Source organism: Phascolarctos cinereus, unplaced genomic scaffold (genome assembly GCF_003287225.1).
Source record: "Phascolarctos cinereus isolate Bilbo 61053 unplaced genomic scaffold, phaCin_HiC Scaffold_4;HRSCAF=312, whole genome shotgun sequence".
Classification (NCBI taxonomy): domain Eukaryota; kingdom Metazoa; phylum Chordata; class Mammalia; order Diprotodontia; family Phascolarctidae; genus Phascolarctos; species Phascolarctos cinereus.
Genome location: NW_027555847.1, coordinates 402672018 through 402687765, shown reverse-complemented (window position 1 = coordinate 402687765; position 15748 = coordinate 402672018). Strand labels below are relative to the sequence as shown.

Here is a 15748-nt window from a genome sequence, read left to right as displayed (position 1 = left end):
CAGAACTCATTATCTTTTCTCTTAAACCCACCTTTTTGATCATCTATATTTCTGTTGGGGATACCACTTTCTTTCTATTTAGTCAGGTATATAGCAGCCTTTGCTTTACCTGACTCCTCAAAATACCTCAGTTGCCAACTCAAAATGATTTTGACCTCCACATCATGTTCACATTTCTACACTCTCAAGGCCATCAGTGTAATTCAAGGCCCAATTGGCCTCCTTTTCTTAAGTCTCTTCCCAGTCCACCCCCCACACAGCTGCCAAAATAATTTTTCCCAAAGCACATACTATTACCTTGTGCAATGAATTCCAGGGCCTCATTGTTGCCTCTAGACTCACATACAAACTCCTCTGTTTGGAATGTTAAAATCCTTCACACCTACTTCTGACCAATCTTTCTAGCCTTACACTACTCCCCTTTACACAATCCAGCCAAACTAACCTTATAAAATTTAGTCACACATGACATGCTATCTGTCATTTCCATGCCTTTGCTTGGGCTATGTTCCATACCTGGAATGCACTTCTTCTACCTCTGCTTCATAGAATTTCTCTGTTTTTAAGACACAGCTAACATACTGCCTTCTAGATGAAAGCTTTCCTGATTCTTCCCCATCCATCCCCCTAAATCTCCTATTGCCCTCCCTTATATTTAACTATTTTAGATTTATTTATATTTCTTTTTTATTTACTCTGTATATCCATCTCATGCACACCTGTTATCTTCTTCCCCATCACAATTTAAGTTCCTTAAGAGCACAGATTGCTTCATTCTTGGTATCCCCCAGTGTCTGGTACATAACAGGTGCTTATGCCTAGTGATTGAGAATCCCTAGTTTTTCTTCAAAATTCTGATCGAGGACCAGCTCCTACATGAAGCCTATCCTGCTCCCTCTAGGTTCAGTGCCTTTCCCCATAAAATTGCTATTATATTTATTTTGTATTTATTTAATATACATATGTGTTATTTCATCTGATTGCATGTAAGCTGCCTAAGCAAAGGGACTACTTTTTGTTATCTTCCACCAAACAGAACAGTGCTAAGACCATAGTATTGACTGAGTGAGTGAGTGAGTGTGAGTGTGTGGTAATACACTGGTAGTACACACGCTTTGATTCCCTCTTATTTTATCTTCAATAAAGACAGACAGTAGCTGGTCATCATTATTATACAAAAGTCATTCATTTTCTATTAAGGATTTCTTTCCCTCACTATCATCATTTATATTACCTTTTTGTCTGTATTTTTTATTCATTGGTTCATGGCCCTTAGACTTAGTCTTTCTTTATTCTCTGCATTCCTCACAGAATTAAAAATTTTTGAAGTACCAATTTTGGCTCTCTTAAATAGTTTATTATTGCCTTGTAGAGCTTGCCCTCTTCCCCCCGTCCCCACCTCTTCCTTTTTGTTGTTGTTGTGTTTCACTTAGAAAAATGCTAATTTCTGCAGGGGATAGAAAGAATATTCCCTCCTGGTAAGATTCTTCCTATTTCCCTGATTGTGAAGTTCATTACTGATATATACCTGCCCCTTGACCATATTTTCCTATTGGCCTCAAAATCTTTTCCCTGAGCCCATGCCTTCCCACTTTTCTGTGTGTCAGCTGTTTCTAGCAGCTCTGACTTACCTTCTCCTGAGGTAGGATGAGTGAGTGGTTTCACTCAGCACCTGAGCCCTACACATAATCCACATTGTAAAGTACCCATCTTTGTTTTTTACAGCTCTCTCTCTTCATTCTTAATTCATTAGGAGTGTCTCCTCCCCGCACTGAAACAAGGTTTCTGTCTTTTTTCTCCTTTTTTTAATCTTCCCTTTGCCTCTTTGCCCACTTTCCTGTAAGTTTTCTTCTTAAGAAACTACAGGAATTATCCTCCCTTCATGTATAGACAAGAAAGCCAAGAAAGGACAATGCAATATGTTTTAGGAAAGTAAACATGCTAATTCCCTGACAGCTTAAACATCTTAAAAACAAAAGTCAATGCAACAGGTAAACCCAAAAGTAGCTTAAATTTAGAAACTGCTTACGTTAATTAGATTTTGTGCTTAAAAAAAATCACTTGAAAGACAATGAATGCTAACATAAGCAAAAACTCACCAATTAGTCGGAGTATCAATGCTACAATAATATCCGGAGTGTATGCAATGTTCAAATGTCCTTTTCTGTGCTTTATCCACTTATCCATGACAGGCCACAGTTCTTTACTATGAAATCAAGAGATAATGAAAGTATGAACCCTCCAAAATTTTACCAAATCAAGAATCTTATATAGATAATAAATTAAGAATTGTTTACTCTAACATATCATTAGCTACAAGAGTTGGTAAAAGCACTCTCTTTTGAGGAAAAATTTAGCAGACTAAGGTAAATTTAGTTTGGTCCCTTGCACTCCCCTCTCTAATGCTAACAAATACCCTTCTATATATAACCATTCTTGGGTTATATTGAAAGTTGTTGCACATTTGTCTAAAAACACAAGTGCACTCTGAACTATGCAATAAAATTACTTTCAAGTAGGTAAAAACTGAATTTTTGCAATTTAAATAATTTGAAATGGATATAAAATCTCACTATTTCAAAGCACAATAGAGTGAACTTTTACTGTAAAGAAGTGCTTTCCTGGCTTATTGGTTTTGTAAAGTTTGAATTTCTATATGCTAAGTGCACAATAAGCTGGGTCCACTTGTATTATATTCCCTGGAGAAGAGTTTATTTCTCATACTGAATAGTCAACAAGTCAACAAACGTTTAGTGCCTACTAATGTGTCACACATTGGGCTAACACAATACACAGTAAGTGGTATTACCACCCTAAAATTATTTTTACCTATGAAGTAACTTCCAAATGAGAGAGATGAATGATTTTATAACTTTTACTTCTATTATTTAGCAAAGCAATACCATACCTTATGATATTATCATGTGTCCAAACCCATTTCTGATGACAGCAGAGTAGATCAAGGGCAAATACATATTCCCACATGTCTTCATTTAGGTCTTCACCAAATTTCTCACTTAAGTGAAATTCCATTTTAGGACATAATTGTATTGTTAAAAGCAGCTTGGAGATCATCATACTAACATCTAAAGAGGAAGTCTGGGAAATGGAAAAATATAATAAAATTTAAGAAAGTTGCAGAGATAGCATAATATATGACTTATTCTTTGGGCTACTACTTCCAAAGCACCCAGAGTCCCTATATTCCCTTTTCATAAATAGAATAATTTTAAAACAGAAATTATGTTCCCTCCTGATAATTAATCTTAGTAGAAGTAAGCAATTTTCATTTTCATTTCCGACCCCTGCCTTCTGCTATTATACTGACAACAACATTTAAAAGAATCCAGTGATATCTGAAAAGCTTTCTTCCCCCTACAAAGCAGTAGAAACTGATCCAGACGAGATTCTACCATAAGATGACTTCTACCCAACGTAAAACACATACTGAGGCTTAAATATTTTATCTTACAGAATAATCCTTACAGTACTAAACCACCTATGGTTTCAGCTGCTTTTAAATACATTTTTTAATCTCATTAAACTATTACCTTTAATAAATAATGAGCCAACGGAATCACTTAATATTGTAAATTTTAAAAAATTCTTTTAAAGTTTAGTTTTATCCATAATCAAGACTAATTCTGGCAATCTTAGCACCTTTTAACTAGCTGTTTTTCACCAGAAAACATTCCAAGGTAGAATGATTTATGAAGAATGAAAACATAATGTGTTTGTAGGAAAATCATGCTTTTATTTTGCACAATTTTTCCTAGTTCAGAGTGATTTATATACAGTTGCCCCAACTAACATCATTTTGTAATCAGTCTGTATTGTCACTACATTATGACCAAACTCCACCATAAGATTACAAAAACCTGATATAAACATGGTTGTCCACTTATACTATTATCCCTTTCAAAATAACTGATCCCTCCAAAGTAGGTTTGCTTAAAATAATGTTTTTAAAGGACCAAATAATGACAGCGATTGGGACAAGTCTATACGGATACTTGGCTTGTTGTAAAATGTACCACAGCTTTATATCAAGATCTCCTTATGCTACACTGACCATATTCATAAGACAGCTGTCTGGCTTTCACCAAAGACTACAGTTTTCATTAGGGCTCTTAGGAAACCAGAGCATTTAACCTGGCAAAACTGCTTGTGTTTATTCTTGTTTCTAAGGCAGAATTTTATGCTAAATCTATATCAGATGTACTAGGAACCCTAATGAGTCAGTTAAATGAGCAAAACATTAAGCTGTCTGCACATTTATCAAAATAGGCTAGCAAATGCATTTTTAGCCAGGTCATGTGTTATATTCAGAATAAGGCCAGGAAGTGGTTCAAGAAAACTTCTAGAACCTTAACTTTATGTTCATAGCTGTTACTTTCTAAGCTCCCTTTCAATTAAAAAAATTTTATATATTCTATCATACTCCTCCACTAACTCCTTTTTCTAACATGTCATTTACAGCACAGGGATAACTCATGAATTCTTGAAGGTTATGCCAGCAGAGTGGAAGCTCTGGTAGGTTTCCATCAACTTGGAAGAGTTTGAATACTATCCTGTCATCATAATATGTCTACTTTCTGAGGACCAGCCTTCACAAGCTCAGAGTGACTCATCATTAGTAGGTTAGAGGTTTAATAATGAATTGTTTGGTCATAATAACCAATAAAACAAAGGAAAAACAAAACGATGCTTAGTTTTATTTGCCTCCAGGAAGAATGGCAGAATTGTCAGCAGGAAAGCAGATAGAGAACATTTAAGGATCACAGTTTTCTTATCATCTAAAAACATTAACATAGCCATTGGTTTTCTACATATGAATTCCTTTCCCAAAGATTAATGGACATATTCCTGGAGGAACTCAATCATACTCTTGACATTCTTACAATATATGAAAAGAGAAGACAAAAGGAACTTGCCCCTAATTGAAAATATGCTCAAAGATGTTCTATGGAAAGGCAAATGGAGGAATTGGTTGTTTCACAGGATCATAAATCTAGAACTGGAAGAGACTTTAGTTTTATTGTTTAAAGAAATGCTTGTACTACCTCATAACTATCATACTAGATAATATCACAGAAAAGGAAAATGACAAATGCTGGAAGGGACGTGGAAAAGTGAGAACACTAATGCACTCTTGGTGGAGTTGTGAACTAGTCCAACCATTCTGGAGAACAATTTGGGACTAAGGCTAAAGGGCTATAAAATTGTGCATACCCTTTGACCCTGCAATACCACTACTAGGTCTGTATCCCAAAGACATCAAAGAAAAAGGAAAAGGAGCTATATGTACAAAAATATGTATTGAAGCTCTTTTTATACTTGCAAAGAGGGGCAGCTAGGTGGCGCAGTGGAGAGAGTACCAGCCCTGAAGTCAGGAGGACCTGAGTTCAAATTTAGCCTCAGACCAAATACCTGACACTTACTAGCTGTGTGACCCCGGGCAAGTCACTTAACCCCAACTGCCTAATACACATACACACATACACACGTACATGTGTATATATATATATGTATGTGCGTATGTATGTATGTATGTATGTATATACATATATTTGCAAAGAACTGGAAACTGAGGGAATGCCCATAAATTGAGGAACAGATGAAACAAGCTGCGGTACATGATTGTGATGGAAAACTATTTTGTTTTTGTGTTTTGTTGTTAGGCAATTGGGGTTAAGTGACTTGCCCAGGGTCACACAGCTAGTAAGTGTCAAGTGTATGGTCTGAGGCCGGATTTGAACTCAGGTCCTCCTGACTTCAGGGCTGGTGCTCCATCCACTGCGCTACCTAGCTGCCCTGACGGAAAACTATTGTGGTATAAGAAATGATGAGCAGGATGGCTTCAGAAAACCTGGGAAGACTTAGATGCAGAGTGAAGTGAGCAGAATCAGGAGAACATTGTACCCCGTAACAGCAATACTGTAATGATGATCAACTGTGAAAAACTTAGCTATTGAACAAGACAATGATCTAAGACAATTTCTTTTCTTTTGGCTAGGCAATGGGGTTAAGTGACTTGCCCAGGGTCACAGAGCTATTAAGTGTTATGTGTCTGAGACCACATTTGAATTCAGGTCCTCCTGAATCCAGGGTCAGTGCTCTATCCACTGCGCCATCTAGCTGCCCCTGATCCAAGACAATTTCAAGAAACTTTCATGAAAAATAATCTGCAGAGAGAGAACTGGTGAACTCTGAATGCAGACTGAAGCATACTTTTTTCACTTTATTTTTCTTGGGCTATTTTTTGGGGGTGTAAGGGAGGGGCAACATGGCTAAGATGGATGTAGGTTTTGCATGACTTCACACATATACCTGATATAATATTGCTTGCCTTCTTGAGGAATAGGAAAGAGAATGGAGGAACGGAATTTGGAACTCAAAATTTTTTACAAATGAATGTTGAAATAAATAAAAGAAAATAAGAAAGAGTTACAAGAGACACAACTGAACAGAGTTACTTCAAGGACATTTAAAGGATAAAACTGGAAGGCCAAAGTCCTCCAAATGTTCCTGCTCACAGATGATACTGTGATTACTACATTAAGTCCCAGATAACTGCAAAGCTTCTCAAAAGAGTTTGACCTAACTTTTCTACAAAGGATGAAAAACAAGTGGATGGGGAAAGTCTATTGCTCATCCGACTGAGTTATTTTTATCAGCATACGGGCCAAGAAATGAAGAATAAGTGGGTTGGATTTTCCTTAGGAAACTAAACAAAGGTATACCTTTGTACTACTGTTTTTCTGTTGATGCTGTATGTCTATAAGTCATAGAATATTACAGTATAAAAAACTGAGGTTGAAGATCACTCTAAGAGAAATGAAGAAGTCTGATATGGATGTGAGTAGGCTGTAATACAAAACAGGAGAGGGGCCATAAAATGTCATCAGAAGAATGTATGACAGTAAAAAAAAAAAAAAAGACACGGGCTAATTACACAGTAATACAAACGAAAACAAGAGGATAGTTCATCTGCATTATCTATATTATATGAAACATCAAGAGAATATGAAGTAGGTCCTAAGAATGTGAGGGAGGCCTCAAGAGATTAGTGGACCTTTTATGATGATTGCCTAATAGAACATGGATAAGAATCACACAGCATGGGGAGGCAGAGTGATAAATGATTTCTGTTATTGTTGGAAGCACCTATACCAATAATCAGAAGTAGTTATTCTATATAGTACCCAAAACATATTAAGACAGATAACTCTGACATATCTGTCCTAAAAGAAAAAGGATGAGCAAAAGGACAGGTAGAATATAAAACTCGTCAGTTGTAGTTGTTACTTAATAATTGTTTTAAAAAATACTCTGTAGAAATGGTGAAATCTGTTGCTAAAATGTCATTTTTAAAGTATTGCCTTCATCTGAGAATGCTTTTATATTTTGTCATTTACTTTAGAAATTACAGGCTAATTTGGATAACCTCAGATCCATTTCAGCTTTAAATCAATGATATATGTGATATATGTAATTAGATGCTCATAAAATATTAATGATTATAAACTCTCCTGAATTTACTTTGGCTTTAGTAAATTAGTTATAAAGTTATCATTTCCACTGATCTTTAATTAGATTCTTTTTAGACAGGAAATACTTTGTAATTTTTTCCAAGATCAACACATCAATGACTCAAAAGTTAGCACTATGGATCACACACTATACTAGCTGCTGGAGAAACAAACACAAAAATGAGAATCTCTGACATCAACAAACACATATGCTTTCAGAAGAGACAAAGATACATAAATAAGTACAATGAGAACAGCATGGGGGTGGTGAGAAGAGGTGTTTGGGGAGGGGGAATCAGGAAAGATTTCATGAGTTCAATCTTGAAAGAAAGGATTTTATGTGGTGGAGGTGATGGGGCAAAGAATTTCAAAAATTAGGAACGAGCACTTTAAAAGCATACAGAAGAGACAAGAACTATCATGTGTAAGGAAGAGCAAGAATGCCAAAACAAAGAATGTGAAAAGAGGATTCATAGGTTATAAAAATGGAAAGGTAAGATGAAGCCAAACTGAGAATTGTGTGAAGAAACAAAATGAACTAGATGATTACAATTTTAGCAACTTTATTCCCAAAACACTGAAGGGAATAAAAGAAAGATGAACCATGGAAAAAGTAATCAACTTCTTGGTGTTGAAAACAATCTCCTTTTTCTTGAGCATCTACTCCTAAAATAATTAACCTATATATAGTTATTAACAGATCTCTATATAACAGATTTTATAAATGATTGAAGAAATTGAATATACAGGATCAAATGATCATAGATTTAAAGCTAGAAATACTTTAGAAGCATCCACTCCAACTTCCTCAATTTACAAATCAGAAAACTAAAGATGACAGAAGTTAAATGACTTGCCATAGTCATATAGCAGGCTGCCCTCAGTTAAAATCTGGTGCTACTTTTACTCTGCATGTCTGCTTTACTAAATACGTGTCTAAGTGTATAACATATAATAATTAAATAATAGATGATATACATAACACACCATTAAAGTGGAAAATTTCTATCAAGAATACAATTTAAAAGACTATAACTGTTCTCTGAATTTGTCCTGAATTTCCACTAAAGTGCTATGTGTGCATCTTAATGATAAAAGTATCCTTAAACCAATTAATTAAGGTTATGCAATAATAAAAAAGACCAACAATAACATAGGACAGGGAAGGCTAATTAATCTGAGAAGTTCAAACACCAGTATGAAAATCAAAGATACCAAAACTGTGAGCTGTGAATATATAAATGAACTAACAGGAAAAATAAAAGATGACATTTACATAAGTCTTCAGAGGTATCAAAGCAATCACAATGTCACGAGACCTATGTGAAAACCAGGTTTATTACAAGAGAAATGAACATGCATGTAGAACCCAAACAGAACAGAAGTTTGCATATTTATAACAGTATAACAAAATGAGGAGAAAAAGGGAAGGGGCATGGCATGGGAAGGGAAAGGTGGGGGAAAAAAAACCCTTGAAGGAGAGGAACAAGGCAATGGCAAAAGCCTCATTCTTTTTCCTCAGTATCCGACAGACTGCGAAGATAGGTGGTACCTAAGCTGGATAAAAATTTTCCCAGCCTTGCACAGACTGGCTGGTGCCTGCCTTGCCTCCCAAGGACACACAGGGGACCCAGTTTGGGGGTGCAAAGGCAGCAGGGGGCCAGGAGAGGCAGGGGGAAAGTGCTTCATCCTTGACACATTCAGTGCCTCCTGCATGCTCTGGCCCCACTGTTTCTGGAAAACAAGGCAACTCAAAAAGACAAGATCAGGGGACTAACAGCCTTTAATACAGGCAAGTTCTGGAATTAAAAGAATGCAGTAAAAATACAGCATACCTTTTCCCAATTGAGATATGTAATCAAGCAGTTCAGAACCTCTCCTTTAGCACGCTGCCGGACAACCAGCTGCATTGCTTTATTAATCACTCCTTGGAAGGCGAATATATCATGCCATATGTTTGCAATAAACAATGTTAATTTATCAGACTCTGGAAAATCTAAAGGGGAGACACAAAGAGGACAAGAAACCCTTATAACTTACCAACTATACAGCAATTACAATTTTCCATTCATTTTTTTCTCCTACTACATAGGACGGAGTGGGGTTAAGTCCCCAGCCTCAGGCATTCTTTTCCTTTAAATAAACCTTTTCTCTTAAAATGGAAAACAAATGATAAAAGCCAATTTGCTTAAATAAATCTGATGCAAGACTTAAATCACATTTATACAAAGTAGATGGGCTATTAATAAGGGAATTGCTTGACAAATCCAGTATTTGCAGCCTACCAATTCTCTTCCAAAAAGGCCCTTTGGAGATGATATTTAGTACAGTAGCAAATAAAATTATTTGAAGGACAATTTGCTTTTAAAACTCTGTCTCCAAAGTAGATCTGGTGCATACATTGAGGAAGTATGAGTGAAAAGTAATTAACCTAGGGTATTTGATGTACTGTACTGTTACCGATTCAATTATCTTCACCTTGAAGAAACTAGAAGACTACTCTCTATATACTCACAAAAAACAAATGTACTTAATAGTTTAAGTTCATTATGATCAAATACAATGCCATTTTAAGATGTATGTAAAAATAAAAAGATTTAGCAATGGCTAGAACAGAAGCAAAAATCTAAGAAATAATTTTTTTTAAAGTCTGACTTTTGTTAGGTCATAAAACAAGAAGCTCAACATAATTTCTGTTTTTAAAAGAAATTTCTTTTTTTCAAGAAAACAGACATTAGCAAGTCTATGGTTATTTTCTGGATTTCTCTTAAGGTGTTCATAGACCAGGGATAGACCTCCAGAGATCATTTAGTGCAACCTTGTCATTTTAGAGATGAGGAAACTTCTTAGATGACGTGCTCAAGGTCACTCAGATAAGCAGTTGAGAAGGGATTTGAATCCAAGCCTTGGACTTTAAAATTAGCACCTTTTCCCGCTATACCATGAAATGGCTAGAACCATCCTTCAAAGAACATTTTCTGTTCTAAACTGTCTAATAGAAAAAGGGCCACCTTCCTCTTCAAAAATATGATTCAGATCCTAAAAAAATGCAAAACTGTTTTTCACATAAAGGATACCAACTCCTCATTTACCAATGCACTTCTGCACCAACGAAGGGTACAGAAAATACAAAAGATTATATATTCATAAAATCATTTATATTTGGATTTAGATGGATGAAATGGAAAAAAAATTAATCTTCTTAACTATCTTTCTTTAAAACAACTGCAGAATTAGCTTGCCTTTCATAAGCATACATGTAGACCATCAAGGGAACATGTCAGTGGTAGAAATGTCATCTTGGGATGAAAAATTTGCCATAAACAATGAAGACAAAAGAGTTAATAATAACTAATTTCTATTTTAAAGACTAAACCCAGAGATTTCCAACCTGGGTTCTCTTATATCCATTATGATAATGAAATTCACAAAACAAATTTTAATTTACCTTAATGTTGAAAAATGTCATAGAAGCAGCTTTAGAAAGAGCAAAAGAAAAAAATAACAAGCAAAAGGGTATGATAATTCTAGAAAAGATGATTATCATCCATCTAATAACAAGTAATATATGTTAGCATTCTTTATAAAACTCACACAAAACAAATAGAAAGAGTCTTAAGATGAGCAACTTACATTGCATCTATAGCTATAGCATTCAGATGTCTATTTTAATTCACACTGGCAGTCAGAAGCAGTTAAACACGGCAGCTTCATTCAAAGGGCTATTACAATCATGGACAAATGATTTGTTTTCACCTGAATTTATACTGGCCCTAGAGATTGCTTTGAGACACGAAGAAGATAAATCTTGGTAAAAAGAAATTATATTTTTGGATAAAATACCCAAACCTTACATTTATATAGCATGTTATAGTAATTAACAAAAAGCTTCTAGATCTTTTACTGTAGATGATATAATCCAGGCTATCTTTAATAATCTGGTGAATCATAAGACAGTTATGGGTAGAACAGATGTCAAGCAATCATTGGTGAAAGAATAATTCAAGGTCAACTCTCATGCTAATCATTTCTTTTCTTGTTCAGTGTAGGCATTCTAATCTTCAATCTAAAACTCTTAACTTTATTAAATTACAGGATCATGGATCTAGAGCTGGAAGAAACCTCAGAGTCCATCTTGTTCAATTTTATAGATAAGGAAAATTGAGGACAGGGAAAGCTAACTGATTATATACTTCTCTCTTGATAAGTAATAAAGCATTTCAACTTGTCATGTGCTTCAAATGGAGTGTCATTATTTTAGGTCAAGCATGGTGTTTCCTAAATGTACTGAGGAAAGAAAACCAAACCAAAAGACACAAGTGATGAGTAATATTCACCTAAATATAAACTGTGCTAATGTGGTATGTATTTAAATCATGGACATATTTGCTAGGTAGAAAACTGGACACAGAGAATAATTTTATGCCCTTTCACAAGTATATAACATGAAAGAGATATAAATAAATCACACAAATGTTTGCCTAGAATAAAGTAAAAAAGGAAAGTACAAACACAAGGAAGCTACTCATTTCCCACCAGCTGCTCCACTTTTGGACTTCTCTGGACCTCTTCAATCTGCTCTCCTTCCCCAGGAAACTCATCCCTGGGGAATCTCATTATGCTGCAAGATTGAAATCTTCCTGTTTTTCACATCTCATCAGTGACCTCTGCCTCTGACTGGAGCCTTGGATTGGAGGGCAGGGCTATGGGCTCCAGGGCTTCCATTCAAAGAGGGAGCGCAGCACAGTTTTCTCCACATTTCCCACCAGTTACACTGCTTTTGGACTTCAATGGAACTTTCTCTCTCTCTCTCTCTCTCTCTCCGTCTCTCTCGTCTCCTTGGGCCAGGACGCTCCTACCGACCCCCTATCCCTAGCTTTTCAGCTTCTTTCTGTGTGTCATATTCACCATTATATGGTAAGGTCCTTGAAGGCAGGGATTGCCTTTGTTTTTATTTGTATTTGTATCTCCAGCACTTAAGATAGCCCCTGGGAACAAAGCAGGCTCTTAATAAATGTTCGTTAATTGACTGAGAGCACATTTCCAAGACAGTGTTACAGTCTATCAACATACCTTCCTTAAGTAAGTCATAGCAAAACAGTCGGGCTCTTTCCAAGTCTCCCAGTTGCCGACATATTCCAACATACACTCTGCAGAGAGCATGAATGTAAGTGTGATCCAAGGATGTCTTGTGAATTTTCAGTTCAGAGAGAATAGCATGAAGCAAAGGCTGTGCTAAGTGCTGTATTAAAAATGTAAAAGTGATTTATTACTTGCATTTATATTCAGTAAAGACAAGAACAATTAATTGATAAGGAAAAGCGAAACACAAAAATCTCTTATGAGTAAATAAAACATCAGTACAATATGTGTGGGTAGCGGTTGAGAGAACCAAAATGATTCAATGTGTACCATCACCAACATTCTGTATAGCTCTTTGCGTTAAGCTTTGTTTTCCTGAGTTAAAGTTTAATTTTCCTGTATATCATGTCATTTCAAAGAAATCAGCTATTATTGAACCTCTAACTGTTACGCAGAATGCAGGTGGATGCAACCAATCAGCATCCCCAATACCTGGAAAGTCCCAGTTCTTACCACCAATAACAAACAGGATGACTCAATCTTACTCCTGTTCTACTTTTATTAACCTTGTAACTACATCCTACCATATTTTTGTCTACTATATAATGCCTGTTCTATTTTGTACTCCATTATAAAATCCTTTTGACTTCTTTGCTTGGGGTCTTTGTGTCTACTGAGGAGGCCTGGATCTGATTTGTTTTGCAAATGCATGTCTTGCCAATAAATTGCATCGTTTAGACTGTTTCCTCAATCACACTACCTGTGGGACGCTGTGAAAATTACTTAAACTTTCTGAGTTTCATTTACTCATCTACAAAAACAAGGAGTCAGATGACATTTAAGGTACATTCCAGCTTTATACTTGTGAATCCAAGTGATAGCATCATGCCTTAAGAGTCTTATAAAAAATAAAACACAGTGAAGTAAAAAAAAAATTGTAAATAATTACACACAGACCAATATGGGGACAATGTCTATTTAGTGTTAAAGAACTTTAGCCTTTTTTAAGTTTTCATACCTTTTAGGATAATAGGTTCTCAATGGCCTCTATAACAAAATTTTATTCTAAAGACAACAGCAAAATACAGGACTATGGATTCTACTATTAGCTGAGAAGTCAAGTCTCAAAATTCTGGCTTTCCTACTATTATCTGAAGTTGGGCATTACTTACTTACATATCTGCTTTATAATTATGCCCTTCTTCTTACATTTCCTATTTCTTCACTTTCCCTACTTATCTTCCTTGGGCACTTCAAATACTGTTAGGATAACTACTATTAAGACTAACAACAGACTTGTATAGTGCTTGAAAATTTACACGGCCATTGTATATCTTATTTAAGTTTCACAACAATCTTGCAAAATGGATCACACAAGTATAATTACTACCAATTTTGAGATGAGGAAGCAGACTAACCAGAGGTTAAATGAATTGCCCATAGTTAACTACTGTCTGTTAGGACTCAAATTTGGATAGCTCACGACGACTCCTCTGTCTCCAGAGTTCTTAATACATCACACTACGTCATGACTGTTCCATGAGATACACTGATTATTAAATACAATGACAGTGATGCTACTAATAACTTACATTTAGATAGCATCATACAGGTTTGCACCTGGTTTGCTATTTTCATTCACTTTAAAATACTCTTAAAAGTTACACTGACAAACTCTGTTGTTCTTTTTCATAAAAAGACAAAAGAAAACTAATAATATCCATAGCCCCAAGCTGATATTTAACTAACTTTTTTGTTTTGTTTTTAAAAGGCAGTTAATCTCTAAAGACCATTCTCAGATAAGTTACTAATGCTGGTGATATAAATCTTCAGTGTGTCTTAAAAGCATATTACTTTTATAAACTTTTACATCTTAAGTATAAATGTTCAAAATTATTTTGTTTCTTAGAAACATTTTTGAAAAAGAAAAGAATATAAATGCTGATGACTTTTGCCATATCTTTAGTAAATCCCTTCCAAAAGACCTAGAAGCACTAGATTCAGCAATCATACTTTCTCTAGATACTCACTGTTCTCTAGGTTTTTGTGGGTACTTAATGATAATGATGATAATTTTATATCTATCTAAAGGGCACAAACAATGCACCAGTCTACTCATCTGACTGCTCCTTCTCAGTTTCCTCTGCTCGTCTTCATACAAGTTATACCACTAACCAGGAATATCCCACAAGGGTATGTCCTTGGATTTCTCCTTTCCCTCTATTATTATTACAATTATGGTCCAAATGCTTCTGATGGACTGCATTATCACCTTTATGTCAATGCTTCTTAGATCTATTTGTCCAGCCCTAATCTCTCTCTTAATCTCCATTCTCCCATTACCAAATTATTCTTGGGACATCTTGATTGGTGGTCTTGTAGACAGCTAAAAATCAAACATGCCTAAAACTGAACACATATCTTTCCCTTCAAATCCTCCTCTCTTAATAACTTCCCTATTACTGCTGAAGGCACCAACATCTTCTTAGTAATCTAGGTTTGCAACCTTGGTGTCTTCCTGGACTTCTAACTCACACTCAGCTCATCTATTTAAACTGTTGCAAAGTTTTGGCATCCGTAGCTCCTCTTCTCTCTCACCCTCCACGTCCAATCTGTCGCCAAGGACTGTCAATTCTATGTTCACAACATACATACATAAGTGTGTATATGGGGGTGTGTGTGTGTGTGTGTATAGATATATATATATATATATATATATATAGAGAGAGAGAGAGAGAGAGAGAGAGAGATATAGATATATATATATATATAGATATATAGATATTTTATATGGTCTCCCTGCCTCATATATGTGTGTGCATACATATATAGATATCTATCATCATCTCCATGACTCAAGTCTCTCCAGTTCTAAAGTGCAGGTCTGACCATATCATCTTCCTATTCAATAAACTTCAGTTGTTCCCTTTCATCTCTAAGATCAAATATAAAATCCTGCTTAGCTATTAAAGCTTTTCATAGCCTGGTCTCTTCCTACCTTTCCAGTCTTCTTATTCCACTCTACTTAGTCTGCAATGCAGCAATACTGGCCTCCTTGATATCCTTCCTCCAAGATACTCCATCTCCTGACACCACACATCTCCATTAGTTGTCCCTAATACCCGGAACCCTCT

The 15748-nt window shown here is 35.6% G+C and overlaps 1 protein-coding gene across 5 annotated transcripts in view; it reads right to left on the bottom strand.

The window, feature by feature from the left end:
• Positions 1-15748, bottom strand: part of ICE1 (interactor of little elongation complex ELL subunit 1) — a 72694-nt gene that overhangs the window by 11764 nt on the left and 45182 nt on the right. For 4 of the 5 annotated variants that reach the window (XM_078153305.1, XM_021004415.2, XM_078153307.1 and 1 more), the window contains 4 exons: positions 12606-12774; positions 9368-9528; positions 2909-3099; positions 2100-2206 (listed from right to left, as the gene is read on the bottom strand). In XM_078153305.1, the coding sequence (XP_078009431.1) occupies positions 2100-2206; positions 2909-3099; positions 9368-9528; positions 12606-12774 (628 nt within the window). Of the gene's footprint in view, positions 1-2099; positions 2207-2908; positions 3100-9367; positions 9529-11165; positions 11316-12605; positions 12775-15748 lie in introns of those variants that run through there. The other variant, XR_002327860.2, reaches the window with a different exon arrangement.